Source organism: Mangifera indica, unplaced genomic scaffold, assembly GCF_011075055.1.
Source record: "Mangifera indica cultivar Alphonso unplaced genomic scaffold, CATAS_Mindica_2.1 Un_0094, whole genome shotgun sequence".
NCBI lineage: Eukaryota > Viridiplantae > Streptophyta > Magnoliopsida > Sapindales > Anacardiaceae > Mangifera > Mangifera indica.
This window is the reverse complement of record NW_025401186.1, coordinates 70168-83949: the sequence shown is the minus strand read 5'-3', so window position 1 is coordinate 83949 and position 13782 is coordinate 70168. Positions and strand designations below refer to the sequence as shown.

The 13782-nt window shown below is 32.8% G+C and overlaps 1 protein-coding gene across 1 annotated transcript; it reads left to right on the top strand.

The window, feature by feature from the left end:
• Positions 1-295: 295 nt before the first annotated feature.
• On the top strand, positions 296-13252 carry LOC123207693 (2-isopropylmalate synthase 2, chloroplastic-like). Its single transcript, XM_044625166.1, has 13 exons — positions 296-299; positions 412-1195; positions 2211-2424; positions 2508-2588; positions 3573-3665; positions 6509-6595; positions 9128-9228; positions 9924-9957; positions 10050-10124; positions 10639-10722; positions 12259-12393; positions 12580-12725; positions 12823-13252. Exons 1-13 carry the CDS (start codon positions 296-298, stop codon positions 12953-12955), a joined length of 1971 nt encoding a protein of 656 aa, XP_044481101.1. The 3' UTR covers positions 12956-13252.
• The last annotated feature ends 530 nt before the right edge of the window (positions 13253-13782 follow it).

Sequence of the window (13782 nt, the reverse complement as noted above, 5' to 3'; positions counted from 1 at the left end):
AACGAGTCAACCCTTATAAACTCTATCGAGCTTGATCTATTTATCAAATTTTTTAATTAAAATTTTTTATACAAAATGATATCGTTTTAATCAATATGTATTAAAACGATATCGTTTAAAAACTCGAATTTGAAATGAACTAAATCAAACTTAGATTGAGTTTGAGTTGAAATTTTACGAGTTTGATGAGTTTAAACTCAAATTTAAACTTTAGTATATATAAATTAATCCAAATTTAAATTTAATTTGATTTGAATCTATCCTTAGTAGTAACCGAGTTGGGTTCCAACAAACCATGGGTGGGAATAAGTCTTTTGGCCTTTTTAAAATGGTTGAAAACTGATTAGCATGAACTAAGAAGAGCTTACTCACTTGCTGACAGCTTGCTTTGTTCAAAACTTGACTGGACAGCACCTTCTCTTCACCTGCACCACTCATCATCATCATCTTCTTCTTCCTCTTCCTCTTCCTCCATCGTCACTTTCAACAAGCTCAAGGGTTTCATCACCTATGGCAACTTTCTTCATCATACCCCCACCCACTTTCCCCCCTCAAAATTCACAGAGTTCTCACAATCCACTTTCCTCCCCACAAAATCCGGTGTGTTTTCTTCGTCAAGTCCCTCTCCTCTTCATTCTCACTTCACTCCCAAACCCTTCTTCAAAACGTCGATCTCCTGCTCCCTCAACCACCACCCCTCCACGCGCCCCCCTTACATCCCCCACCACATTTCCAACCCCAACTACGTCCGCATCTTTGACACCACCCTCCGTGATGGCGAGCAGTCCCCCGGCGCCAGCCTAACCTCCAAGGAAAAGCTCGACATCTCGCGCCAGCTGGCGAAATTGTGCGTGGACATCATCGAGGCGGGGTTTCCGGCGGCCTCCAAGGACGACTTCGAGGCGGTGACGATGATAGCCAAGGAAGTCGGAAACGCCGTCTCGGACGACGGCTATGTTCCGGTGATTTGCGGGCTGTCGCGATGCAATGAGAGAGATATAAAGGTGGCATGGGAGGCCGTAAAGTACGCGACACGGCCAAGGATTCATACGTTTATTGCGACGAGTGAAATTCATATGAAGTATAAATTGAGGAAGAGTAAAGGGGAGGTTATTGAAATTGCGAGAAGTATGGTTAAGTTTGCGAGGCGTTTGGGTTGTGAAGATGTTGAGTTTAGTCCTGAAGATGCTGGAAGGTATATGTTTTTTGAAGTTGGGTTGTTGTGAAGATGTTCAATTTAGTGCTGAGCATTCTAGAACTGGAAGGTTTTATTTTTTTTTAATGCTTTTGTTTTAGTAATAAAAAACTCTTTTCAATTTAAAATTGGGAAAATTTTGGTTTTTCGATCAAACCCGTTTTAAGAGACCCTTTTTTGGTAACATCGTTAAAAAGGATGGTGGAGCCACGTTTTCTTTGTTTAATCTCAATCTTATTCTGATTGTGAATCGTATGTTAGTGAATCATTTTGTGTTTCTTCGTTGAATGCTGGTTATATGATTGGCGATCCAATAATTTGGCACAACTATCTTAAATTATTTTGTTGGGCAGATTTTGATTTTCACTGTAAGCATTCTGATTCTGCCTTTATACACTTGATGTCATGCGGTTGCTCATTCTATTAATTTTTATATGGTCATAGATAGTGGCATAATTGTTGGGAATTTAGTGATTAGTTCTCTGGTATTTGTGATGGCTAGTACATTCAGTTCAATATGCTGATTTATTTCTGTGCTTCTTTTGGTCTTCAAGAATATATTCTAAAGCAGGGGAAAGTTGTATATTTTGGATTTTAGTAAGCACTAAGCAATCTACAAGCCAAGACCTTTAGCTGTTTGAATATACTGACTTCTTTCTGTACTTATTGTGGCATCAAAGAATATTCTCTCTAGCATAAAGGAATTTATATGTTGGGATTGTTAGATAAGACGGAGTAATTTACTAGTAAGGACATTATGCTTTAAGTCAAAGTAGTCAGTTGAACAGAGAAATGAAGACTTGTTTTAGTAGTTTTCTGAAATGTAATAATATCATAACACCATTAATTACTCGATGAAAGCTAATTTCTTGTGTTTTTTCTTGTCTTTCCTGATAAGAAAGTAAAACAACTGTTCTTTTTAACTAGTAAAAAAGCTTCTGTAAACATGATGATGTATGTTGGTTATTTTCTTTTACCTGAAAGTGATTCCTGTTTCTCTTTTTGATTCTACCAGATCTGAGAGGGAGTTTTTGTATGAGATTTTGGGTGAAGTAATTAAGGCTGGGGCAACAACACTTAACATACCTGATACTGTTGGTATAACTGTTCCTACTGAATTTGGACAATTGATTGCTGACATAAAAGCCAACACCCCTGGAATCGAAAATGTTATTATTTCAACACATTGCCAGAATGATCTTGGACTTTCTACTGCCAACACTATCGCTGTATGTGGTTGTGTTTTAACTCTACTGAATGCATGGGGCATTGTAATGAATTGTAACTCACATCTCAGTTTGTGTAAATTCAGGGGGCAGTTGCAGGTGCTAGACAACTGGAAGTAACAATTAATGGCATTGGTGAGAGAGCTGGAAATGCTTCATTAGAGGAGGTTAGTTTATTACTGTTTGCAATAATGTGAAAATTTCTGAGATTGTTTTTCAAGTACTAATAAATGGTCTCATCTTGTGAAAACACAAAAAGGAAAATTATATTTTTTTAATATAATTTTATTGCTTCTAGTAACAAATAAAATGTGTTTGTATGAGGCAAACACATTGCATTTCTTATTAGAAGCTGTAAAAAATATATATATATATATATATACATTTTTTAAAAATAATTGACAAATGTATGAATAATTGAAGAGAGTCACTTTTAGGTTTACCTGAGAGTTTGTGTTTTCATCTCCGTTTGTTGAAGAATCCTACTAATCAGGTTCGTCCCTGATTTATCTAGTCAACAAGCAAAGATTTTTTTTTTTTAAAGGTCAAGTAACTGATTACTGGCTTTTGGTGAAGGTTGCTTCACTTGCTTAGATTGGAGTTAAAGAAGCATGGTCAACTTATATGAGTAAGATACTGGAATCTATGCATAAGTAAATAGTTCATTGGCAGGCAAAAATTTGGTGCTTCAGAATGCATATGCTATAAAATGATGAGGCACTCAATTACTCAAAACATTAGGCCAATTGGGCTGTTCATAAGCTTTTCAAGACGTCTACTTAATTGTGATTGCGTCAAACAATTTATTTAACTCTCCTTGTGGCATGCCTCAATCTATGAATCCATCATCAAAAAGTAAACGGTCAAACCTTCTTCAACTGTATGTTTTTTACCTGATAGATTTGTTTTAGAACTTCAGATGTTGAGGTGGGAGAGAGAGACCTTTAGAGAAATAATGGTTTTCATTTTCTTGATTAATGGGTAAATTTGATCGAATTTTGTGCCATTCAAATAGGCTTATTTTACTTAGATTTAAACCATTTATTCTAACTTGCTCTTTATAATTTTCTATCTTCCTTAATTGCTTTTTTCATTTATTATTTAAGTTTTTTTCTTCAAATTTTTTACTTATTTTGTTGTCTATTGTGTAGGTGGTAATGGCTCTTAAATGTCGTGGTGAGCATGTATTCGGAGGTCTCTATACTGGAATCAATACTAGACACATTGTTATGGCTAGCAAGATGGTATTTTTTAAAACACTCTGATAGCGACCTAGTTCAAATATCATTAATATTAAAAGAAAATAGTATTGGGAACTAGAGGTATCAACTCCTGCTAAAGGTCGTAGCCTTTCAATTAGCCAAAGGCTACCCAAACTACCAAAATAACTATATTCTTTGCTTCATTCAATCCAATCACCACTATTTATTATATCCTTATCCAACTTTAAAATTTATATATTATCTAATTCATATATTTTATTCTAATCTTAAATATATTATCCTAATCTTAGTCTAATCTTAAATATCTTGTTTAAATAAAATATCTTATTCAAATAAAATATTTAATTAATTAATAATAATAATACTTATTATTATTATTTAATCAAGTCCTAATATTTTCTGCCTCTTTGAAACTCATCTTGTTCTTAAAGTGGGAAAATCGGAAAATCTTGTAATTTTTTTATATTTCTTTCTACCCAATTTAAAAAAATTCCACTCATTTTGCCATTAGTCCAATTGCTATTACTAATCGGAAAAGTCAATATCATAGTGTTTGCCATTGTCGGAATATTAGCCTGGCTTTGTTCGTCTTAAGCACCATCATATATGCCTCGGATCTGAACCTCGCAACCCTTTTCTCGCCAAATTCAACATCATCTACTACTGAAAATACACTAAGAACCCTAAATCTAGCCTTAATCTTGTCGTTTTCCTCATTAGTCACCGCTTTTTTTACGACTTCTTCCTCAGACTACAGTGATAGTGGTTGAGCTTCGATCTTATTGTTTTTCTTCGTAGTCATCTTTCTGTTCACAATCTCTTTCCATTCCTTCAGACTCTTTGGTTATATTATCCAAACAAATTCCATGACTTCTAACTTTTCCTTCACTGCTTTCAAAATCTTTTTTACATCAACTCTATTCTCCATCATTTCCATCATTTTTTAATTATTGTCCGGATCTCATTGTTTTGACACAATTCGATAGTAACCTAACTCAAATATCATTAATATTAAAAGAACATAATGTTGGCAACAAGAGGTGCCAACTCCTCCCAAAGTTCGTAGCGGCCCAATTAGTCAGAGGTTGCCCAAACTACCCAAATAACATTATCCTTCTCTTCCTTCTTCAATCCAATCACCTTTATTTATTCTACCCTATTTAAATTTCAAATTCACATATTATCCAAATAATTTATTTGATCCTAATCTTAAATATATAATCGTAATTTTAAATATCTTATCTAAATCAAATATTTTATTGAAATCAAATATTTAATTAATTAATACTACTATAATAATAATTATTATTATCTAAAACAAAACCTAACATTATTGTTAAGGACCCAACACAAATATTATTTATATTTAATAAAATAATACTGACAACAAATGGTGTTAGCTCCTTTCTAAAGGTCTTAGCCTCGCTATCAACCAAAGGTGGTCCAAAATACCAAATAACAATAGTCTTTTCTTCCCTCAATACAATCACCTCAATTCATTCCACCAATATCTAACTTTCAAATTCAAATAATATTCAAATCAAATATATTATTCTAATATCTAATATCATAAACTAATCTTAAAGATTTTATCCTAGTTAAATATTTTATGCAAATCATATATTTTTTAAATTAATTATCATAATAATAATTATTATAATTGAATCCTAACATTACCTACCTTTTTGAAAACCACATTGTCCTTAAGGTGGACATTGTATAATTAGAAAATGTTTTGTGTTTAGACTTGATGGTTAGACCTAATGAGTAAGTTGTCTTTGAGTTGAGCCAATTAGGTTTTACCTTAGGTCTAATGATTGGGATTGGTTTTAGTTGTAAAAGGGATTGGGCTTGGTAGTTATTGGTTTGAGTTGGTATGATAAGTGTTTGGATTGCAAATTAAGTTTGGGCAAATGGTGTAATTTGAAGTGGCGAGTTAGGTTGGGTTATATTCTAGATCAGCTATGACCCATTAATAACTCTCTTTTCATGTTTCGTCTTCTCCTTTAATATACTATACCTTCACCCCTAATGCAAGAAGATCATAGCAATTAGGCGAATGAACAAATTTTGGAAGTTGGGTTTCGTTGGAAACAACCAATTTTTTATCGAAATCTACAGAGTTACCCCTAAAATCTATCGAATCACCCTTTTAGACCATTGTTAGCTTTGTAAATTCATTGGATTCTATCGAATTGTGGTTGAAGTTGCCAAAGTCTGTTGATTTCTACTTCTAGTCATTAGACTATATTGCTTTTTCATTGAAAACTCCTATCTTAACAAAATCAGTTTCACCCTTCTTCACCGGATTGACTTCTCTCCTCTCTTACTTCTCATCGCTCACAATCAGAGTGACATTGTCATCATATCCATTTTCGTCCATCAGTAACACTACCAATCATCTGAATCTAACATGACTTCAATTTGTCCCATTCTCGTACTACTTTGATACCAATTGTTAAGGATCCAACACAAATATTATTAATATTTAATAAAATAATGTTAATAATAAGAGTTGTCAACTCCTCCTCAAAGGTGTAGCCCCATTATGACCCAAAAGTTACCAAAAATACCAAATAGCAATACTCTCTTCTCTCAATTCAATGACTTCTAATTATTCTACCAGTATCTTACTTTCAAATTCAAATAATATTCAAATCAAATATTTTACCTAATATCAACTATCATATCCTAATCGCAAAGATCTTATCCTAATTAAATATTTTATTCAAATCATATATTTTTTAAATTAATTATCATAATAATTATTATTATGATTGAATAGTAACACACTTGAACCTATTGCACTTGTTAATAGAATGTGTTTTGATTGGTATGTCTTACTTATTTGCTTGGTAATTTAGGTAGAAGAGTATACTGGGTTGCATGTGCAGCCACACAAAGCTATTGTTGGAGCTAATGCTTTTGCTCATGAAAGTGGTATCCATCAGGTTTGTGTCATTTAACATTCAACATGAAAAAATATGTTTTACTTACTGGCTTATTATATTTATGGCCCGCCCTTGTCTTCTGCATGATGGCTCAACTGTGTCTCTGTTATTCATTGACTTGGTCATAATAATTATATGGGCATTTATCCTATTATTGTTATTGTCATGGTTAGAAATTTCAGCTTCTCTCTACTTAAGAAAAAGAAGTCTAAATTGGCATTTTACTTGATTTTTCTATGGGATTTCGAATAATTAAGATCAAGGTTGGCTCTGTGATGGTAGCAATTATGTATGGTAAGGGTAATCGGTAAATATTACTTCTGAAAAAAAAAAAAAAATTCTTATTTACTTGGCTATTTTGGTACTTGAAAACTGTGAAGGTAATTATGGGTTAGTAAGTAATGACTATGCTTGGTCAGGATTCTGCTATGGGTTTGCTTTTGACTGGAAATAATTACTTACAGAAATGATTACTTCATGGAGGTAATGCAGGAATATTTGGCATGATTAAATTATTTGTTCATTTTCTTTCTTTTACCTTTTTTGCACTAGAAGCAAAGAATAAAATGTTAACACTCTCTTCTCACTTGATGTTTGTGTAATTATAAGCACATATCCTTTGTAGAATGAGGACATTTAAGGTAATGCTGAAATTTTTGGTATGATTAAATTATTTGTTCATTTTCTTTCTTGTCACTTTCTTTGCGCTAGAATTCATTTCTTGAGATAATATGTTAGGAAAGTAGAAATCTCTTAACTCTCAAGAAACCAATTCAACCAACACAACCATAATGGAATGAAAATAGGATTTTTATACTGAATAATAATAGTGTTTTACATAGAACAAAAACATAAACCAAACACAATTCTACCGACTTTTGAGATACCAAAATCTCTCTCTAATTTGTTTGGCTTTTGAGAGACTAGACTTTATCCACTTCCATCAGCTTTTGAGAGGCCAACTCTCTCCCCGCAATCAGCCAAATGATGTCCAAACAAAACCCAAAATTTCCTTGTCCCCTTCCTTCTGCAATCCCTCTCTTATACTTGCCCATAATTGTTGTCATAAATTGCCTTTATGACTGCCCATATTTCCCACTCTTATTCTTGCCCATAACTGCCTTCATAATTGCCCATGTTTCACATTCTTATTCTTGTCCATGACTGCATTCACAGTTGCCCATGTGTGCTACCTGTGCTTCCAATTTTGTCTTCTTGTGGGTTACATAAATCTTGATCCTAACATTATTTGCCCCTATGAGAACCACCTTGTCCTCAAGGTGGGAAAATTGGAAAGTTTTTTTTTTTTTCGTAACCTGTCGGATAAATGTCCACTCTTCAATCTCATGCTTCAGTAAATTGATTGTCCTCATCCTCAGAAAACACAGTTCTAATACCAATTTGTTAGGAACCCAAAAATCTCTTAACTCTCAAACAACCAATCTGACCAACACAAACATTATGGAACAGAAAATAGGATTTTTATACTGAATAATAGTAATGTTTACAGAGAACAAAAACTTAAAGCAAACAAAATTATATCGGCTTTCAAGAGGTTAGACTCTCTCCACTTCTACTAGCTTTCAAAGGGCTAGTTCTCTCCCTCAATCAGCCAAAGACTACCTAAACTAAACCCAATTTTTTCTTGCCTCCTTCCTTCCTGCAATCCCTCTCTTATACTTTCCCATAACAGTCTATTGAAATTGTCTTAATAAATGCCCTTATTTGCCACTCCTATTTTTGCCCATAACTACCTCCATTAACTGCATTCATAATTTCCTAAATTTCCCACTTTATTCTTGCCCATAACTGTCTTCGTAAACTACCTTCATAACTACCCATGTTTCCCATTCTTGTTCTTGCACATAAATACCTTCATAACTGCCTATCTGTGCCACTTGTTCTCCCAATTCCATCTTCCTGCAGGTTACACAAATCTTGGTGCTAACATAGTAGAATGGGTAAAATGGTATGATAAATTTTATGCAATATCAGAAGAGAAAGAAAGTACTACAGGGTAATACTTTTGCCTACTTTCAAACTAGAGAATGTACCTCTGATTAGGATTTAGGCCTAATGTCATGGGAGGTTCATGAGGTTTTACAAGATATTGATATTCTTCTTTCTTTGTGGTTGATCATTGAAGTGGCATAAGTTGGGTGAAGTTGTTTATTGAAAGCCCTTTGATGATAAAGGTGAAGATTGTGTATGTAAGGATAAAAATTATCCATTTTTCCCATGAATATGTCCAAATATAATTTTCACCTGTATCTTGTGTGGTGATATTTGAAAGGTTAGAAAAGAGGAAGTTGATGTGCATGCTATGTGATATTAATATGTTTGGCTGATAATACTAGGTCAATTATATATGTTTGTTCATTTAGTTGGCAAACCCAGCAGCTCCTTTACCAATCAAGTGTGCATTGGGAAACTGCTGCATTGTATTGTAACTGATTTCCTTGTCATCATTTTTTTTTTTTTGGCTTGATTTGGTTTAACTAAGGTATCTTAAAAATTCTTCCTCTTTTGTAGGATGGAATGCTAAAACATAAAGGTACATATGAAATTATTTCCCCTGAAGATATAGGGCTTGAACGATCCAATGAAGCTGGTATTGTCCTTGGAAAGCTTAGGTATCGTGTTGAACTCATCAAATGTTTTATTTCAATTTTGCATTTTTTTTTAAATATTTAAGTTTTTAGTTTTTTTTTTTTTTTATCAAAAAGATTTTCAATATAACCATGATTAGTATTTCCACCATTAATTGTTATTGGTCAGATGTAGGTTTGTCTCTTGAAAATGGCAGTTTGCACATGGTTGTAATGTAACTGTACGAAGTAGTAATAGGGCATTTACTTTGGTGAACCATATAGAATCCTCAGATAGCTTAAAATTTTTCTCTCGCTTACCTGAACACTTTATTCCCAGCTTAATCGTGGTAAACTGGATTTAAAATTCTGATATGGTGAGGCAAGATTGCACCAATAGGGAAAATTCTACAAAATTTTAGTGTCATGTATTCCTTTTATTCTTCACTAGAAGACAAAAAATTGCTGTAAAGTGATTCCCCTTGTTTTAGCATGTAAATCCACGTCGTTGTTAGCTGGTTTGGGCTCTCATAAATGAGCTATCAAGGATTTTAAGATACCAACCACCTGTTATGAGAAGATAAGACTGCATCTCTTGATTTTGTGCCTGCTGTACTTGGTTTTGTAATCTATTGAATTGAGTGTTATTATAGAAATTTTCTTGATCTCTGCTTCTTTGTGCATTAGTTTCTTTTATATGTCCTGAATTTTTCACCTAAATGGAAAAATTTCTGCTACAGTGGACGCCATGCTTTGAAGGACCAGCTGAAACGGGTAAACTAGGATTTAGATATCTGTAAGGTTTGATTAATTCATCTTTCACTTTCTGATTATGGATTAACACTTCTGTCTTCTTGATTTTTCAGCTTGGTTATGAGCTAGATGTCCAGCAGCTTGAGAATGTATTCTGGCGTTTCAAAGCTGTAGCTGAACAGAAAAAGGTGACATGGGAACTTATGATGACATCTCAGTTGCTTTTCTTGTTTAATTAGTTAGATCATATTTGATGTATGAAAATGTTTGAGTGGAACTTGTAAGAATTTAAGTATTAGGTTGTAGAATAGCTTCAAATTAAGGCATTAACTTTGACCTTCCAAGATTAGGAATGATTGTTATTTGATGCTTTATAATAGTTACAATATAGCAGTAAATGTTTAAGATTCTTGCTTGGCAAGTTGCCCTCTCAAATATCTGCCCAGAAAATGCTATCATGATTTGCTTTCCCTAGGTGAATAGCCTTCCATGTTCAGTTAGTCAATTGTTGAAAACAGAATATAATTGTTGTAGTATAGAGTTTTCACTAGAAGCCTCCAGTACAGAGAAACTTTATAATTTTTGTTTCATGAGTAAGAAAGTGAATCATTTTTGTGACTGTGCATGTAAATGCAAGCTTGTTTCAATTTTTTTTACAAGTAAATACTTTTCCTTAATGTTATTTCTTTGTACTGGTGGCAGAGAATTACTGATGCAGACTTAACAGCATTGGTATCAGATGAGGTTTTTCAGCCAGAAGTTGTCTGGAGGCTTCTTGATCTGCAGGTAAATTGCTTTTGTGTTTCTTCATTCTATTTGATTACTTTTTTGTTTTAGAAGCATTTTCAATAGGATGGTCCTGTCATTGAGGAACTAATTGGTAGTTGATTATTAGAGAAAACATCTGACATGTGAAATGATGGTTATGCGTATCAAGGAAGCAGCATATGATAATTCACCACGATCCAATGAGTTTAGTAAATACTATTGCACCTCGCTTAAGTTTTCATGAATTGTTTGTTCGTTCATCTTCTCTGAGCTCAGTTAACAAACAACAATATTTGAAAAATAAAGGATACATTTGTTTTTGTTTTGAATGAATTGTTTTGAGCATATACTAAATTATTGTCTCTAATCTCTGAAGAAAAAGAGAGTTAATTTGTGCTTCTTCTCAAATGGGTTTCTAATTTTGGCTCATAAAAGGTTGGTAAATGGGCATTTAAGTTAAAGGTACTCTTTGGGGCATGCCCTGGATTGGTCAAGTTACTCCGGTGACTTGTTTGTCACCAGCTGCTCAAGCGAAGGAAACCCATGTGCCTTTTCTTTTGGACTTACTAGTTTGTATATTATTCATTTGCAATTTGTGTTTGTTGAAATGTCAGCTTTTAACTCTTTTGTATGTTCTTCAACTTTTTATTCGTTTATTATAGTGATACATTGTTGAAGTGGGATTTTCTTCTTGTGTTTATTTGTGTGTTTCAATGTTATTCGGTAATAAATGATGAGTTTTGACATTTGTGTTTATTGAACGTGGTATTCAATCTTGGATGTAAGGTTCTTTGTTTTATTTGGGTGGAGGAATTAGTATATTTTTTTGGCTAAGACTATTCAAAGAATGAAGCTTTGGTGTTGTCTATTTTCAGTGACATCAATTTGTTACTTTTAGCTGTGAAAACTCAAATGATTTATAGGGTTTTGGCATCATCAGTCTCTTCGTCAATTTGGCCTTCATTGATAGAAGCTTAGTTCATGTTCAACAGATGCAATTGCCTTCTCTAAATCATGCATTTATATATGTATTTGTATGAACTGATGTTCAGAAATGTAGGATAAATTTCTGTTCACAATTTGTTGTGTACATTGGAGAAGAAACTAAGCTGATAAATAAGCAAAAATATATTTTACCATTGCCATGGTAATCAAATGTTATTACTAGTTGCATGATTTCTCTTGTCAAATATTGTTCGTCTGTAATTCAACCTGTAACACATTACTTATCTTGAATTTCAAGGACAGTGCTAACATCTGTAACACATTCTGTTAAGAATTTCCACTTGTAACTGAGCTCACTGGAGATGATTTCATATTTTACAAAATATTAGGGGAGAGCTGAGTTAGGATTTTTCGTATTTATGGGTCTTGGTGATACTTAATGTTAGGAAAGTTGGTTATAACCCTAATAATAATAGTAGTTGATTTGTTATCATTGTTTCATCCTCCTGTCTCCATATTTAATTGTTTTTATTCTAGATCTAGCTATGTATGAGTTGATTATAATGAAGGCAATTTCATGAGATTCTGTATTTTGCACCCATCAAACAGGTTACTTGTGGAACTCTTGGCCTTTCTACAGCAACTGTTAAGCTGATTGGCGCTGATGGTAAAGAGCATGTTGCGTGTTCTGTTGGAACTGGGCCTGTTGATTGTGCTTACAAGGCTGTTGATCTCATTGTGAAGGTTTGATTTGAGTAAACTTGTAGTGTTATTTGAGTTTTGGGTATCATATCAATCTTGTTTTCTACCTAAAGTATACTATAAGATGCCTGTGTTAACATTCTTTCTGGCTACTGTAAATACTGCTGCAAGGTACTCTGTATAGTTTTATTCATGTCAAGATAATTATGAGATTTTGATACTTTGCAGGAACCAGTGACTCTTCTTGAGTATTCAATGAATGCGGTTACAGAAGGCATTGATGCAATAGCCACTACTCGTGTTCTAATTCGTGGCGACAGAATTCCCAAATCTACTAATGCTCAGACTGGTGAAACAGTGCACCGAACATTCAGGTATTGGATGTTCTGATTGCTTCTTTCTCATAGTTGGCTTATTCATTCAGCTACCTCCTGATTTATGGCGATTTACTCTTTTATCTTCTGCTTCCAGTGGAATCGGAGCAGGAATGGATATTGTTGTCTCTAGTGTCAAGGCATACGTTGGTGCTCTAAACAAGATGTTAGGTTTTCAAAATCAGTTGCCATCCAACGTTTATGAAGAACAAACTCCTGTGTCATTTTGAAAGGTACATACCCCTTGTTGCTTTCTTAAATTCTTTTGTAGAAGTGCATCGAATTGTGTATAAAAAATATATTATTCAGTGGGTTTGGCTTAGTTTAATAATGTGTGTATCTTCTGTGAAAATGCCAAAATATATTCAGATAGGTGTATGAATATGATGTGTTTGCTGTTTAAGTTGAAAATGTGAATTGAACGCTGACATGATGAGGGGCATAAATTGCTATTTCAGATAGGTGTAAATTGTTATTCATTGAGACTTGAATAAATTATAACTCATAATACTATATTTGTTCATCAATTTTTGTAATAAATTGTTATGATTAAATTTAAAAGTAAATAATTAAATATTTGATTCTTTTTATATAATATTTTGTATAATTTGTTTTAACTATTGATCATTATTCAAACGAAGTTATAATAGTACAATAAGGTCTTGAAATTGGTTTCTGGAAGTGTATAAATGAAAATTTATCAGTTTGTGTATTAAAAATTTATTTTTTATATTTTGTATTGTGTATCTTCTTGTATAATATGATACACCTTTTTAAAATAAAATAATTAAAAAAATCTAAAAATTAAATTAATATTTTTTTATTATACTTCTCATTTTACTTTCCCCTTCAATTTAATGTTATTAATATTTTCAAAACATAAATGAAAGGTTAAAATTATTTTATCAAATTGTTACTAGTTTAATGAAAGAAAAAAAATATAGAGAAAGAATTTATAATTGAATTTTATAATGTAAAATAAATAATATAATAAAAAATAAATATAAATATGTAATTATATATTAAATAATCATCTTAAAAAAAAGAAAAGGAAAAT

What these genes read in the sequence shown, in the direction of transcription:
- LOC123207693 (XM_044625166.1), top strand. An exon ending in CTACTGCCAACACTATCGCT is followed by an intron (nt 2,425 to 2,507) that starts GTATGTGGTTGT and finishes GTGTAAATTCAG; the next exon opens with GGGGCAGTTGCAGGTGCTAG. An exon ending in CTGTTGATCTCATTGTGAAG is followed by an intron (nt 12,394 to 12,579) that starts GTTTGATTTGAG and finishes GATACTTTGCAG; the next exon opens with GAACCAGTGACTCTTCTTGA.